General features: G+C 41.2%; 1 protein-coding gene across 1 annotated transcript in view; it reads left to right on the forward strand.

The window, feature by feature from the left end:
- Positions 1 to 17,387, forward strand: part of SMARCA1 (SWI/SNF related, matrix associated, actin dependent regulator of chromatin, subfamily a, member 1) — a 71,675-nt gene that overhangs the window by 35,805 nt on the left and 18,483 nt on the right. Inside the window, exons 17-19 of the mRNA XM_030575122.1 lie at positions 1,455 to 1,565; positions 1,720 to 1,833; positions 15,102 to 15,224. Of these exons, the coding sequence (XP_030430982.1) occupies positions 1,455 to 1,565; positions 1,720 to 1,833; positions 15,102 to 15,224 (348 nt within the window). The remainder of the gene's footprint in view (positions 1 to 1,454; positions 1,566 to 1,719; positions 1,834 to 15,101; positions 15,225 to 17,387) is intronic.

A 17,387-nucleotide genomic window follows, 5' to 3' on the forward strand; every position in this document is an offset into this window, starting at 1 on the left:
GCCACCGTAGCAGCTCTGATGTCACTTCCCTCTTTGTGGCTGGTGCAGGAGACGTGACCAAAGTTTTCCCTGCACCTCCACGATTCCCATCTGTTGTTAACAGCTTCTTAGGCATCCATTGTAGGTTGGGTATGAGACTAAGGTGGCATTGTGCCACCTTGGTGGCCCTTACTGAATTTTGTCGAGTGCTCCTTAGCAGGAACCAAAAATAAAGGCCCTTGACTTTTTAAAATTACACTCCAAAGCAAATACCTTTTATAGCAAGACACCACGGGAAGAATGTCATATATTTATTCTCACCTTAAGCTTCTTTGTTTACCTACCAATCCAGACAGTAGGGGTAGGGGAAACCATTTTGGAAATCTTTTCAGCATTATATTTCCCTCCTGCTAGTATCTTCTATTCTGTGTTGGAACAAGCCAGCTTAACCAGCACTAATAGTGGTATTGATCTTGTAGAACCTGTTTGTATGTTTACGGTTAATTCACCATTGTCAAATACATCTGTTATACCAACACTGGTGAGTACTGAAGAGCTTGGCCATGATACATATTTGGAGATACACACTAACAAATTCTTGAATGCAGCCTGAGGGCTCTGGTACTGCAAAAATATTGGTACGGATAGAATCTTGCATTCTCACAATGATGATGGTGGAGCTTTGTAAAACTGCAGGAGTGTATCCATGCAGATGTCATTGAAGGTTCAGAGCCTAAAATGGTAATTGATATTTCAGATCTCTTTGAAGCTGTGTTCACAACTTTTTGAAAATATGGTAGAAAAATGCACCTTGCTAATTAACTGTGCTCTTAGTTGCATGTGCAGTGGGGATAAAGAACAGTTTCTTCTGGAAAGTCCCTTAAAAAGCACAGGGAGGGGAGCAAAGCCAGCACAACAGTATCACCTCTCTTCTGTGTTCGGTGGTGTATCAGATAATAGTGGATGGATTTGATCTGTAGCCTGAGTATATGGCACTATCCCCTGGATATCTGTGGTGTTTCTGGCAGATTTCCATTCAATAGCTAATATTGATTAGAATATAGCATGTGCGTGAGTAATGCTGCCAGAAGTAGGAGTAGCCCGGAAGTAGGGCATATGTACAACCCTCCATGCAGATTTTCTAGCATGTCTTGGCAGAGGTAGTGTTGGAATGAAGGGCCACATCCCTTGTCTTCTCCACATGGCTACTTACCTATTCGGCCCCACCTCCATACCCCTTTGAGATCCTCTGTGTATGTTTGTTTAAAATGCTTTCATCAGAATTTGCCTCTTAGTGATGAACCTTGTAGTACCATGAATTCTGTTGAAACATAAGCTTTAACTAGTGCTCACAATAAAAATACTATTAGTGGAAACTATCTTAATTAGTTCAATCCAAACTGACTACTATAATTGCTATTTTGTGATTTCAAGATGATATTTGGAGTTATATAAACTGTTCTGTTTGTGTGTAGATGAGTATGATGGAATGGATAGAGCCTCCAAAACGAGAGCGCAAAGCGAACTACGCAGTGGATGCATATTTTAGAGAAGCCCTGCGTGTTAGTGAACCGAAAGTTCCCAAGGTAAAAGAATATAGATTTTTAATCTGTACCACTCTTTTCAACTTGTAGTAAGATCAATATGTGTTTTACAGTGTAAAATGTTGCTACTGTCTGGGCTATGGCAACTGAAAGTAATAATAAATTATGTAATGGTCATATGTGTGTATTTTTAAAGGCTCCACGACCCCCCAAACAGCCAAATATTCAAGATTTCCAGTTTTTTCCACCAAGATTATTTGAGCTTCTGGAAAAAGAAATTCTTTATTATCGCAAGACTATAGGCTATAAGGTAATAATGACTTTTCTTTATTTCAAATGAATGAAATGTATTAGCACCAGTGTATCCAGATTTGTTGGAATAGTGAGAATTGCTAAATTCTTAAGGCAAATGAAAGTACTAAAGTCATGTTAATAGGTAATTTAGAGGCTTTCTAGCAATCTTGTATTTTTGTTGACTTGCTGTAGGTTTGATTACTTGGTATTTTCTTGGACGATGTGGAGTTAACAAGATCCAGGAAATGTAACCAAGAGAAGAGCCTGATGTTTTACAAAATAACAATCTTGCTTCATTAACACTAAGAAAAGACTAAAACAGACACCAACAATGTTTGGTTCCCCTTATTGAGCCCTAGCAACTGGATTCATGCCTAATGCAGGCCTTAGGACTTGCGTCTCCCCTATTCAGCTGCTGAATTCTCTTCTCGCTTGCACTTGCACTAACTAGTTTTATACTGATGTGACTCCATTGACTTCAGTGGAGTTACTCATTTATTTATACAGGTATAACTTAGTGCAGAAATCAGGCCTATTGTGACAAAATGAGAGAAACAGGAAAGAGATTTGTCCAGGAAAAGATATAGTTGGAATATGAAATTATAAAGTGATCTAAAAATGTAATGCAGGAGAAGTCAGAAGATGGGGTTGCATGGCAACAAATACGGTGTTGAAATGACAAGGGCAAAATGATGTAGTATTACCAAAATTTGGTTTTAATTTAAAAAAAAAAATGCAGGAAATGTTTGACGGGAGGGGGGTAGCTACTTAGGAGCAAAAAGTATGGAGGAAAATGTAGGACTACTGTTAAATAAGGAGTGAGCACAATTAGAGGAGGAAAAGGTAATTTCCCAATGCCCGTGCTTAACGCTTTCAGCAAAAAGAATGAAAGAAGCAAAGAGGCTTAGTGATATAAATCACTAAATAGTGATAGAACTAGAATATCAACTAGAGGCAGGTAAAAGAACACATAGGTAAATTAAATGTATTGAAATCAATAGGACTAGATTAAATTTGTCTGAGTTCTAAGGGAAGGAGGTAATACCACAGCCATTGGCAATCATTTTTGAGAACTCATGGAGAACAGGTGAAAGGCAAATGTAGCAGCAGTTCTTAAAGAAAAATAATGCTCCAGGAAAATACAAAGACTTTAAGGAGTTTTATATATTAACCTTAACACCTTTAATGTAGTAAAATTTGCCCTAACATTTCACTTACAAGGTAAAGAGGACCTGTAATATTGTATCTCCCCTGAGTGTATGATTTAGAAAAGAGGATACGGTGGGATTCTCTAGAGTTTAAATGAAATTAAAAATACATTAGGTGGCATAGATTGTAAACTCTTTTGGGGCAGTGTCATAAACAGATAGCTAAGGGTTAATGTCTCTTTCACCTGAAACACCTGACCAGAGAACCAATCAGGAAACCGGATTTTTTCAACTTTGGGTGGAGGGAAGTGGGTGTCTGAATCTTTTGTCTGTCTGCCTGTTTCCTCTGAGCTTTGGAGAAGTACTTTTTATTTTCTAGTCTTCTGTTTCTAAGTGTAAGGACAAAGAGATCAGATAGTAAGTTCTATGGTTTCTTTTCTTTGGTATTTGCATGAATGTAAGTGCTGGGTGCTTTGATTTGTATTCTTTTTGAATAAGGCTGTTTATTCAATATTCTTTTAAGCAATTGACCCTGTGTTGTATCATCTTAATACAGAGAGAACATTTGTATTTTTTCTTTCTTTTTTATATAAAGTTTTCTTTTAAGACCTGTTGGAGTTTTTCTTTACTTCAGGGAAATTAAGTCTGTACTCACCAGGGAATTGGTGGGAGGAAGAAATCAGGGGAAAGCTGTGTGTTGGATTGCTAGCCTGATTTTGCATTTCCTCTGGGTGAAGAGGAAAGGGCTTTTGTTCCAGGATTGGGAACGGAGAGGGGGACTCACTCTGCGTAGTTTCACAGAGCTTGTGTCTGTGTATCTCTCCAGGAGCACCTGGAGGGGGGAAGGGAATCAGGATTATTTCCCTTTGTTGTGAGACTCAAGGGATTTGGGTCTTGTGGTCCCCAGGGAAGGTTTTTCAGGGGGACCAGAGTGCCCCAAAACACTCTAATTTTTTGGGTGGTGGCAGCAGTACCAGGTCCAAGCTGGTAACTAAGCTTGGAGGTTTTCATGCTAACCCCCAAATTTTGGACGCTAAGGTCCAGAATCTGGGAATAAGGTTATGTCATGAGTGGCAGCGGCGGGATATAGACAGAATCCAGAAGCCAGCAGGAATATTATATTTTTCTTTTCTTTGCTAAGGGCTTTTTAGCAGAGAGAAACAGTTTGGTTTTAAAAGGGAACCAGAGAGAATTTTTTTTTCTGCTCTCTCTAGCAGTTTGTGGTTTGCATGTTAAGCGAGAAGACTGTTTAGGGTCTTTTGTCATGCAATAGCCCTCCCATTAGGAGGCAAAGTACCAGCACTTATATGCATGCAAATAAAGTGGTTTTTCTGGTTTCCCTTCATTGAACATTAGCTAGAGAGAGAAAGGGAAAAAAGCACTGTTGCTAGGCAGACTTCAGGAGGCAACAGAGCCTGCAGTTCAAAAGAGAAACACCGGAGGGCACCCCAACACAAGAAAACAGGAACCATGTCTACCAGGACAAAAATGGAGGCCGAAGACCAAATCAAAGAAGCTGAACACAGGCGAGAGATGGAAAAACACAAACAGGAACTAGAAATAAAACAAAAAGAGATGGAGATAAAAGAAAAGGAAGAAAGCCTCAAACTGGCAGCCTTCCAAAGAGAACAGGCAGCCCAAGAGGCAGCACACAAAAGAAAACTAGAAGAAGATGAGTTGGCCCACAGAAGGAAGCAAGAAGAAGAAGAGGCGGCCCACCGCCGAGACATGGAAAAACAACAAAAACAAATGGAAAAAGAAAATGAAGAGAAGGAGAAACAGAGAAAACATGAACTGGATTTGGCAAAAGCTGGGCTGCATGTGCCAGCCAACCCTAACAACCCGGCGCCAAGTCTTGCTCCACAGCACAGGAAATTTCCCACCTACAAGGCAGGTGATGACACCGAGGCCTTCTTGGAAAATTTTGAAAGAGCCTGTCTTGGGTACAGCATCCCCGAAGACCAGTACATGGTAGAATTAAGGCCACACCTCAGTGGACCTTTAGCAGAGGTGGCAGCTGAAATGCCCAAGCCGCAAATGAATGACTATAAACTTTTTCAAACCAAGGCCAGATACAGGATGGGGATAACCCCAGATCATGCCCGTCGGCGCTTCAGAACCCAAAAATGGAAACCAGAGGTGTCATTTCCCAACACGCCTACTACATTGCAAAAAACTATGAGGCCTGGTTAACAGGAAACAACATTCAAACCTTGGAAGAAGTGAACCTCCTCATACAAATGGAGCAGTTCTTGGATGGTGTTCCTGAAGACATCACACGGTACATACAAGATAGAAATCCCAAAACTATCGCTGAGGCGGGGGAGATTGGAGCCAAATGGATGGAACTGGCAGAAAGCAAAAAAGCTACTATCAAGGGGAACGATTACCCCAGGGGGCACACAGACCATAAACCCTACAACCGAGGACAGCCAAAGACCCTCCATACCACCCAAGTAAAGCCACAGATACCCTACTCTTCAACCTCACCAGTCTCCAGTAACTCACCTCGGCCCAGTGACCCATCAGATGGAAGATGCTTTAAGTGTAATGAACTGGGACATATCAAGGCCAACTGTCCCAAGAACACCATGCGAGTGCAATTCATTACACCACCATCACCCCAAAGATCCCCAGGCCCAGATGCCTCTCAAATACCCTTGGAGCGAAGGGAAAATTTGAGAGTGGGCGGAAAGAAGGTTACTGCGTGGAGAGACACGGGGGCACAAGTGTCAGCTATCCACCAATCCTTCGTTGACCCCAAATTCATCAACCCAAAGGCCAAAGTTACCATTTACCCCTTCATGTCACAAGCTGTAGACTTGCCTACAGCTGAACTGCCTGTCCAGTACAAAGGCTGGTCAGGAATGTGGACTTTTGCAGTCTATGACAATTATCCTATCCCCATGCTACTGGGGGAAGACTTGGCCAACCAAGTGAAGCGGGCCAAGAGAGTGGTAATGGTTACCCGTAGCCAAACCAGGCAAGCTTCCAGACCCATTCCTGTTCCTGAGCCGTCCACAGAGGCCCCGTCTGTGTTACCAGAGACCCAGACAGAGGTAGTGGACCCGGATTCCATGCCTACCACTGAAACAGCCACAGCATCTCCAGTACCAGGCCCGGAACTGGAACAGCAACCAGCACCAGCAAGTGCAACCACATCTTCAAACTCAACGCCAGAGGGCGCCAGCAAGCCAGAACTGGCAGAAGCAAAAGACAGCCATACCCAAAAGGCTCAGCCAGAGCCTGAAATACCCTCAGGTGCACCAGCGGAGAGCGGTTCACCAGCAACGGAAACAACCCCATCACCTACATCGCTTCCAGAGGGACCAAGCCCAAGTCCACAGTCTGAGGAAAAACTGGTGACCCCAGCCTCAAGGGAACAGTTCCAGGCTGAGCAGGAAGCAGATGACAGCCTTCAGAAAGCGTGGGCGGCGGCACGGAGCACCCCACCGCCTCTCAGCTCTTCAAATCGATCCCGGTTTGTTATAGACCAAGGACTTTTATACAAGGAAATTCTTTCTGGTGGACACCGGGAAGAATGGCAGCCGCAAAAACAGTTGGTGGTTCCAACTAAGTACCGGGAAAAGCTCTTAAGCTTAGCCCATGATCATCCCAGTGGCCATGCTGGGGTGAACAGAACCAAGGACCGGTTGGGGAAGTCCTTCCACTGGGAGGGGATGGGCAAGGATGTTGCCAAGTATGTCCGGTCTTGTGAGGTATGCCAAAGAGTAGGTAAGCCTCAAGACCAGGTCAAGGCCCCTCTCCAGCCACTCCCCATAATTGAGGTCCCATTTCAGCGAGTAGCTGTGGATATTCTGGGCCCTTTCCCAAAAAAGACGCCCAGAGGAAAGCAGTATGTACTGACTTTAGTGGACTTTGCTACCCGATGGCCAGAAGCAGTAGCTCTAGGCAACACCAGGGCTAACACTGTATGCCTGGCCCTAACAGACATCTTTGCCAGGGTAGGTTGGCCCTCCGACATCCTTACAGATTCAGGGTCTAATTTCCTGGCAGGGACCATGGAAAAACTGTGGTAAACTCATGGGGTGAATCACTTGGTTGCCACCCCGTACCACCATCAAACCAATGGCCTGGTGGAAAGGTTCAATGGAACTTTGGGGGCCATGATAAGAAAATTCATCAACGAATTCTCCAATAATTGGGACCTAGTGTTGCAGCAGTTGCTGTTTGCCTACAGGGCTGTACCACATCCCAGTTTAGGGTTTTCACCATTTGAACTGGTGTATGGTCACGAGGTTAAGGGGCCATTACAGTTGGTGAAGCAGCAATGGGAGGGGTTTACGCCTTCTCCAGGAACTAACATTCTGGACTTTGTAAGCAACCTACAAAGCACCCTCCGACACTCTTTAGCCCTTGCTAGAGAGAACCTAAAGGATGCTCAAGAAGAGCAAAAGGCCTGGTATGACAGACATGCCAGAGAACGTTCCTTCAAGGTAGGAGACCAGGTTATGGTCTTGAAGGCGCAACAGGCCCATAAGATGGAAGCATCATGGAAAGGGCCATTCACGGTCCAAGAGCGCCTGGGAGCTGTAAACTACCTCATAGCATTTCCCAATTCCTCACTAAAGCCTAAAGTGTACCATGTTAATTCTCTCAAGCCTTTCTATTCCAGAGACTTACAGGTTTGTCAGTTTACAGTCCAGGGAGATGATGCTGAGTGGCCTGACGGTGTCTACTACGACGGGAAAAAAGACGGTGGCGTGGAAGAGGTGAACCTCTCAACCACCCTGGGACGTCTGCAGCGGCAACAAATCAAGGAGCTGTGCACTAGCTTCGCCCCATTGTTCTCAGCCACCCCAGGACGGACTGAACGGGCATACCACTCCATTGATACAGGTAATGCTCACCCAATCAGAACCCCACCCTACCGGGTGTCTCCTCAGGCCCAAGCTGCTATAGAACGGGAGATCCAAAACATGCTACAGATGGGTATAATCCGCCCATCTACCAGTGCATGGGCATCTCCAGTGGTTCTGGTACCCAAACCAGATGGGGAAATACGCTTTTGCGTGGACTACCGTAAGCTAAATGCTGTAACTCGTCCGGACAACTATCCAATGCCACGTACTGATGAGCTATTGGAAAAGTTGGGACGTGCCCAGTTCATCTCTACAATAGACTTAACCAAGGGGTACTGGCAAGTACCGCTAGATGAACCTGCCAAGGACAGGTCAGCATTCGTCACCCATGCGGGGGTGTATGAATTCAATGTCCTTCCTTTCGGCCTTCGAAATGCACCCGCCACCTTCCAGAGGCTGGTACATGGTCTACTAGCTGGACTGGGAGAATTCGCAGTTGCCTACCTCGATGATGTGGCCATTTTTTCAGACTCCTGGCCCGAACACCTACTACACCTGAAAAAGGTCTTTCAGCGCATCAGGCAGGCAGGACTAACTGTTAAGGCCAAAAAGTGTCAAATAGGCCAAAACAAAGTGACTTACCTGGGGCACCAGGTGGGTCGAGGAACCATAAACCCCCTACAGGCCAAGGTGGTTGCTATCCAAAAGTGGCCTGTCCCAAGGTCAAAGAAACAGGTCCAATCCTTCTTAGGCTTGGCCGGATACTACAGGCGATTTGTACCACACTACAGCCAAATCGCTGCCCCATTGACCGACCTAACCAAAAAGACCCAGCCAAATGCCGTTAAGTGGACTGATGAGTGTCAAAAAGCCTTTACCCAGCTTAAGGCAACGCTCATGTCGGACCCTGTGCTCAGGGCCCCGGATTTTGACAAGCCATTCCTAGTAACCACAGATGCATCTGAGCGTGGTATAGGAGCAGTGCTCATGCAGGAAGCAACAGATCACAACTTCCATCCTGTCGTGTTTCTCAGCAAGAAACTGTCTGAGAGGGAAAGTCACTGGTCAGTCAGTGAAAAGGAATGCTATGCCATTGTGTACGCCCTGGAAAAGCTACGCCCATATGTTTGGGGACGGCGGTTCCAACTACAAACTGACCATGCTGCACTAAAGTGGCTTCATACTGCCAAGGGTAACAACAAGAAACTTCTTCGGTGGAGTTTAGCTCTCCAAGATTTTGATTTTGAAATTCAACACATCACAGGAGCTTCTAACAAAGTTGCTGATGCACTCTCCCGTGAGAGTTTCCCAGAGTCCAGTAGTTAAAAAGTGTTCTTAAAATGTAAAAGTCTGTTAGTTATATACTTAGTAGTATATGTAAAGGTGCATGTGTTGTATTAATCTGTTTATTTTCAAGTTCTAGGAGGAAATTGCCGCCAGTGAGCTTCCCCACTGTCTGCAATTTGGGGGGCGTGTCATAAACAGATAGCTAAGGGTTAATGTCTCTTTCACCTGAAACACCTGACCAGAGAACCAATCAGGAAACCGGATTTTTTCAACTTTGGGTGGAGGGAAGTGGGTGTCTGAATCTTTTGTCTGTCTGCCTGTTTCCTCTGAGCTTTGGAGAAGTACTTTTTATTTTCTAGTCTTCTGTTTCTAAGTGTAAGGACAAAGAGATCAGATAGTAAGTTCTATGGTTTCTTTTCTTTGGTATTTGCATGAATGTAAGTGCTGGGTGCTTTGATTTGTATTCTTTTTGAATAAGGCTGTTTATTCAATATTCTTTTAAGCAATTGACCCTGTGTTGTATCATCTTAATACAGAGAGAACATTTGTATTTTTTCTTTCTTTTTTATATAAAGTTTTCTTTTAAGACCTGTTGGAGTTTTTCTTTACTTCAGGGAAATTAAGTCTGTACTCACCAGGGAATTGGTGGGAGGAAGAAATCAGGGGAAAGCTGTGTGTTGGATTGCTAGCCTGATTTTGCATTTCCTCTGGGTGAAGAGGAAAGGGCTTTTGTTCCAGGATTGGGAACGGAGAGGGGGACTCACTCTGCGTAGTTTCACAGAGCTTGTGTCTGTGTATCTCTCCAGGAGCACCTGGAGGGGGGAAGGGAATCAGGATTATTTCCCTTTGTTGTGAGACTCAAGGGATTTGGGTCTTGTGGTCCCCAGGGAAGGTTTTTCAGGGGGACCAGAGTGCCCCAAAACACTCTAATTTTTTGGGTGGTGGCAGCAGTACCAGGTCCAAGCTGGTAACTAAGCTTGGAGGTTTTCATGCTAACCCCCAAATTTTGGACGCTAAGGTCCAGAATCTGGGAATAAGGTTATGTCAGGCAGTGACCATGTTATCGCATCCTTGTTAAGTACCTACCACAGTTATAAACAGTATAAAATAAATAGCAATAATGAAAGTATTTGGTTTTTTTTTGTTTTTTTTTACTATTGACAGAGGGCAGTTTGCAGAGTTCTAAGCTAAAATGAGCTTAGAAATTTTAGAAAATTAGAAACTTCCTAACAATGTGCTCATTATATAGTCAGCTTCAATTGCATTGTAGGTAAAAATCAGTGTATCTTTTCACTTTACTAAGCCTGATTGATATCTCTCAAGATTAGCAGACCTCACAGTTTGAGACACTAAGCACCTTGAGCACAATGGTATAACTATAGTGTTGGTTGCTTGAATGGGAGGGAAATGCATTGTCAGCTTTCTTTATTTAATAACAGACCTTACTGGAACAGGTCAGTGAAAATAGGTATAATCCTTTATCCTGTCTTCAGATTTAGCAGCCTATGCTGGACTCTTCAGAGTAAGGTGGGAAAACTCCCAGCATGCACTGCAATTTGCCACTTGTAATACTGTAATAAGCCACAGCAAGAAATGTCTTGCTGACTTCAGCTGGTTATTACCTCACCATATGCCCAGAAGTATGAGGAGATACAGTCTGTAATTTTGTCATAGATTGTGCAACTGCTGTTTCTTAGTTTCTTATGTAAGTGCAACCACATTTTGACTCTTTCAATGCTATTGTTGAATAATATCCTATAGAAATGACTTAGATATTTATGTATTTTGTGTAATTAAAAAAGAAAAAAAATTGCCTTTTGTCCATTCAACTTGATTATCTTTAATTTCATAGTTCTACTTTGAATTATAAGAGAGGGCAGAAAGGAGTGGCCCATTTGATTAGTATGTCATTCTTAATTTAAGACATCTTTATCATATCTGCTCTTAAGTTTTTTTATTCTTTTTGTTCTTTTGATCTAATAAACTCGGATGTGGGAATTCAGTGGGCAGAATTATTAATTTCCTTCGAGGCTTTTCTATGATGCTCAGCACTGCAATATTTGAATGCTTCATGGATATTCAAGAATTTACCTCCATGATACCTTGCCTAGCATCACATAGGAACTCTGTGGTAAAAGCAGGGTTAGAATCCAGTTCTCCAAAGAAGCATTCAGTTTCCTTAGCCATGAGACTGTCCTTTCTCTCCCTGTGATTTTTCTCTCTGCCACTGCACACCATCTATTTACAACCAAACTTTTTGCAGCCCAGAGCTGCAACTGTAGGGAAAGATCTGCTTAGCCATGAGCTGGAGCATGTCTAGTGTAAATGGAACCTTGGGGAAACTACTGAAATCTACAAACGGGCATGTGCAAATTGCAATTTTTCAAAGGCTTATAATTTGACCAGGTTTTCATGGAGGCAGCAGAAAAGCACATCCTTGACACAAAACCCACTTGCTGCCAAACTTCAAGTCCCTGGTCCAGAGTATGTGGACACTAGAGCTTTTCAAAGACAAGGTCACCAGAATTTCACACAGCTAAAATGTATATTTTTTAAAACAGCAGTTTTTCAGAACAAGGCTAAATTGTTTTGGTTGAAGTTTTCCCAAAAAAATGTAGCCCGAGGCAGACCCCTGGCATGGAGGATTTGAACATGAATGGTTAAGTTTGGCAAAGTTATAAGCAACAGAAAATAGGGAAGTGTTGGGCAGCCTTAATATGAGGCAATACTTGGCTTAGCTGACCACTGAATCGTCATTGAGGGTGCCCTTTTGGTGACATAGAGCTGGCATAATTGCTCATATGCCATAGCCTTCTGCCTAGATGTTAGATCAGAGAAAAGAAGGTGTGACCAGGACATGCTTGCAGCCAGCTGATCCCTTGTTGCTATAATAGCCCATAGGGGTAATTAGCAGCTTTCAGGGGTCTGACCATCTGGTCAGCCACAGAATTGAAGGAGCACAAAGATGGCATAAAGCCACCTTTTGCCACCCCCTTTCTGGACTTGTGCCAAGTGAGTCTTGGCTGGAATTGAGACTTGGGTTCTAAGTTTGTTCTCTTTCAAACAGGTTCATTTATGGTATTTTAATAATGAGTCTCGTAACTGTTGCTTTATTTCAGGTTACATCATTTTCAAAGACATTTTGTCAACTGGATTGATCTCTGATCATAAATGTAGTCCTGGATCTAGGTTTCTAAGGAAATAGTGTGGTACCTTGTGTCCTCGGTTATTAGTAGGGGGCCAAATTCTAACCTGTTAAACCCAAGCATGTTCTTTGAAACTCCTGTGTGCTATAGCATAGAACTTGTTCCAGTATGTCTAACTTGGGGTCTTAAGTGAGAAGGATTTGCTTTCTACATGGCTGAGGAAAATACAAAAGCTTCCTGGCTTTTTGAAATATTAACTGTCTATTAAGGAGAAAAATAAGCTGATAAATACAGGTGGCTTGTTAAGCTTAAATTTTGGTAATGCAGCATTGTAGGGAACTAACTTTGCAGCAGAAGAACTAAATTTGTGTGTGATGAACTCACCATCACATTCAACACGCCACTCTATATTTCTGTAAAAAGCCTGCTAAAATCTCAGCCAGGAATAAGGACAAAATGTGCCCTCTTTCCACTCTTTTACAGACTGGTGGTTATTGCAGAGTATTACTACATTTTTCAAATATAAAAAGTAACTCTTCAAAAGTTTTCTTATGAAAGTTACTTTTGTATATATGTCATTACTTCATTGTTTTACTTGGGCACCAAAGTTTTGGGATGTGGATTATGAGTAGCAGCAGAATGTGGCACATACTTTTTTTTTAAATTTACCTATTCAGTATGGAATAACCATCAGTTCGCATAAGTTAAACCTGTGAATTCGTTAATTCCAAATGTAGTGCAATTATTAATGAGAATAAGAGTAACAAATATGACATTGATAGTAATTGTGTTCTGCTTGGAAAAGAAATGAAGAATGCATTTTATATTTTCATAATTTGAAGTAAAGGGAAATTTAAAATCACCGTTTCTTAACTTTGCTTTTGTGACTCTTGAAGTTCAAATGGAGATGTTCAGTAGCTGGCATTTCTACATAATCCTATATATTACAGGCCATAAAATCAGTTATGTTTTCTCTTGCAGATTATTTTGATAGTCCTAAATTGTGCCAGTCACACTGAACTCCTGTAAAGAAACTGTTTTCATATTAAAGCCTCAAATCACCAGGCATTTACTCCAGTATTATGCCAGCGTGACTCCATTGATTTGTATCATTTGTCTATCAGTGTAACAGAGCAGTATATCAAGGCTCATCTCTTTGATATTGCTACGCAGGTGATGCAGTGTGCTTGACAACTTGAGATTTTCTTGAAGATGTTTGATGTAAAATCTTTTTATTATAAAGATGCATTTTCTCAGTTTAAGGCAAAACTAATATTAAAACTGAGATTTAGTTAAAAAAACAAATGTCAGAGGGGTGAATTTGTGCTGAACATATTACAGTTCATATTAAATCACAACGAACTATAGAGATTATGTCTCAACTTAAAAACAACAAAAGAGAGAATTCTTAGCTAAGACTTAAATTTCATTCTTTATTTTTCCCTTTGTGCCTTGCCATCACAGAACACTGAGCAATGAGCAAGACTTAGCAATGAGGGAAGGGCCCAGAACAAAGTTCTGTGTGCCATAGATCTCCAGCAGTACCCTGTGCAGGAAAGACATGGGCAGAGTGGCTGCAGAGGAGGGGTGAAGGATCTTCCTTGTGTCAGGAGGAGATTTTGTGCTGGCTTCAGATGCACTTGGGCACATTGGAGTGTTGCAGTGAGAAGGGAACAAGCCCCTGAATCCACATGCGTGGATCCAATAGGTGGGAACTTTTTAATAGGTCAGTAGGGTAGTAGATGCTGTTCCACCACATAGGCGTGTTTAAGAACTTCACCTGCATCCATGTAGAACTCCTTTTTGATACTAATGAGTATGAAGGGAAGAAACTCTTGCTTGCATGTTCAACAGTCACATTCAAATCAGATTTAAAGTATGTGCTTCAGAATGTAATACACAATAGAGAGGTCACAAAATCCAAAACCTGCTGCAGTCTGGGCAGGGACATAAAAAGATCCCTGCCTTGCTCTACCTAATGCTGTAATCTCCTATATTTAAATCAGTAAAACTTCTTTTTGTAAACAGGGTGCAGTGTATGTTTATATTGAGTACACCTCTGTTATACACAGTGGGGCAGACACGCAGCTGGTTTACATTGTCATAGTTCCACTGACTTGAATGGAAGTGTGACAATTTACACCAGCTGAGATCTGTTCCTTTCATTGTTTGCAGGTCAGGCCCAAGATGTGCTTGGCACAGGACCTGGCACTGTGCAAAGCAGAACTAATATTTTCAGGATCAGGCCCTCTTGTGTGAGAGGGTTGAGCAATAACATTTTTTTAAAAACATTTGTCTCTTAAGCAACAATGAGGGAGAAAATAACATTTAAATTGTTCTGTTCACAGGAGAAAGATAATAGTTATAAAAGTCATTGTCTGCTTTAGTTCCTAATCACTGGAGAAATGTACCTTTATCATTTTTATGGGCTCTATCATAAAGAGGAATTGCTTCACCCTTAAGGAACTTAGATCTTTGGTTGCTTACCAGTGACGTTTAACATTACACTTCAATGAAACAGGAGCCTGTAAACCAAGAAAAAGCAAATGTCAGTGAATGACTTATGATTTTGATATATACACCTTGCCTGAAAGGATAATATTTTCAACCTCAACATTTCTGTAAACTATAAATCCAGCTGCAAAAAAATGTTCCAGTAGCTATGTGGCATGTTTTAATTTTTTTTTCCTACCAGTATATCAAGGCATCAGAAACATTTTCTTTTGTAACAAATGCTCAGTGGTGAGGACTGCATCAGTCCTGTCAAATTTAACTTGTGTTTATAGAGTAAATTGTAAAGTGAGATTGATATGAGTATGTACAGTACCCTTAATAACACTGTTCTTTTACTCCTTGCTCATCCTTTTATTCTGATCTTAGGTCCCTAGGAATCCTGACCTCCCAAATGCAGCTCAGGTACAAAAAGAGGAACAAAAGAAGATTGATGAGTCTGCACCTCATACTCCAGAAGAAACTGAAGAAAAAGAGAAGCTGCTCACACAAGTAAAATGATAAAAGTAGCTGAATTATTTAGTGCATGGCGTTTCATCGAAAGATGACTATTAAAATATACATGGAAGACTGCAGTGTGTTTATAAAAATGGCAGTTCACATTTTTCATTCAGTATTGTATGCAGTAAAACAAAACTATTAAAAGGTTATGAAAGTTAAAACAAAACAAAACACATGCACAAAATGTTTAGGTGTAATGAAAAATATCCCTCCAGTCTAAATGCAGTGATGCTTTAACCTAAAGACATTTAAATGATGCTTTGCTTTATCTAGCCATCTTGTCAGTTGTGTTTGACTAGAAATTCATCAGGTGTGGGAGAGGGAAAGGAGACCAAATCCACAGAATAGGGAAGAGGCGAGAGGATAAGAGAAACAGGGTAAAGAGTGAGGAGAGAGAGTCCAAACTGATCATCAGATTAAGCAATGTAAGGACATTTTTAGCATGTTTTATATTTCTTTTAAACAAGTAATACACTTCCAAAGTGTGTGTGCTGTTTATCTGCAATTCCAACTTGGGTGTCTGGTGGTATCAATAAAGTCAGAATCCTTTCATATTACAGCTTTTGTGTTCCTGTCAGGGGGCCAAATCTGCCTTACTCAGTGCCTCTTGAGCCCTTACTGAAGCAAACGTGTCATTAAAATGTGTTTTAGTTTTGCTTGATTAAATACCAGGAAAGTGCTTCAGGAATTCGATGCAGAGGTTTCTAGCTTTTGATCTGTGTGTTAGGTAGTATGCAGTAGTGATGCCATGAGTTAATATCTGAGTTTCAGCACGATATACAATATCTTTAGATACTTTCTAAGTTCTGCACATGACTAAATACCATGGGATTTTTATGTGATCTCTCTTAGAATCAGGGAGATGCCTGTGTTTTGGAAAAGATGGCCTTTGGTTCTCTTCCCTGGGATTTCTTGATGTAGTCATATATTAAGGTCAGAAGGGACCATTCTGATGATCTTGTTGACTTCCTACATAACACAAGCTATAGGACTTTCATGAATCCACGAATTAATCACTGTTTAAAGTCCAGTAGCTGAGATTGAATTAGAGTATATTTTATAGTAAAGCATACTATCTTGATTTTATAATGTTCAGTGATGAAGAATCCACCCCAACCCTTGCAAATTGTTCCAGTGGTTAATTACCCTCACTATTAAAAGAAAAAATAATTGCACTTTATTTCTAGTCTGCATTTGTCTATCTTCAATTTACAGCCATTGAATATTGTTATACCTTTGTCTGCTGGATTGAAGAGCTGTTGATCAAATTTCTGTTTTCCCCCATTATGTATATACTTCTGACAACCTCAAATGTGTGTGGAGGTGCTGTGTTTGAGTTAGGGGCGTTAGCTGTTGTCTCCCTTGGTTATCCCATTCTCAAATTGAATTTGCCTGTGATATATTAGGTATTAAATTAAGGCCATCCTGCGTGTCTAATTCATGTCAGTGCACTTGATGAAAGCAGTGGAACTATTTGTGTGAGTAAAAGAAGCTAGAGGTTAACTTATTTTACCCACTTCTGTTTTTTTGGTTGTTGTTTATTTATTTATTTATTTTTTAAACAAGATACTTTTTTTTCTTCATTACATTTAAGGTAGAAAGTGTAACATTCTTTTAAAAACTATGTAATAGACCAAGATTAGTTATTAACATACTTAAACCATGCTGTTATATAGATACTGTCATTTATTTATTTATTTTTTAAACAAGATACTTTTTTTTCTTCATTACATTTAAGGTAGAAAGTGTAACATTCTTTTAAAAACTATGTAATAGACCAAGATTAGTTATTAACATACTTAAACCATGCTGTTATATAGATACTGTCATATATACTATCTCTGAAAATACTGCACTGTGATCTTTGATCACAATCCCACAAACTGTGAGGTGTATTTTCCCCAAGGTTTTTGGGTCCTCGGGTCACAATGGATTCTCTTATCCAACTGCCATTCTCTTGAATATCTGCAAGTGGTACCACATCTTACATAGTGTACGCATTCCCAATCCTGCAGGTCTACCCTACTCACTATTACCAGCAATATTTTTAAAAAAAGTCACACAGGACAGGCAAATGTTATCACATAGCCGGATAAGACATGGTCTAAAATCTCATTCATCTTAACCAAATGTCAGTGGATAGGTTTGGCTTCT

This window comes from Gopherus evgoodei, chromosome 9 (assembly GCF_007399415.2).
Source record: "Gopherus evgoodei ecotype Sinaloan lineage chromosome 9, rGopEvg1_v1.p, whole genome shotgun sequence".
Taxonomy (NCBI): domain Eukaryota; kingdom Metazoa; phylum Chordata; order Testudines; family Testudinidae; genus Gopherus; species Gopherus evgoodei.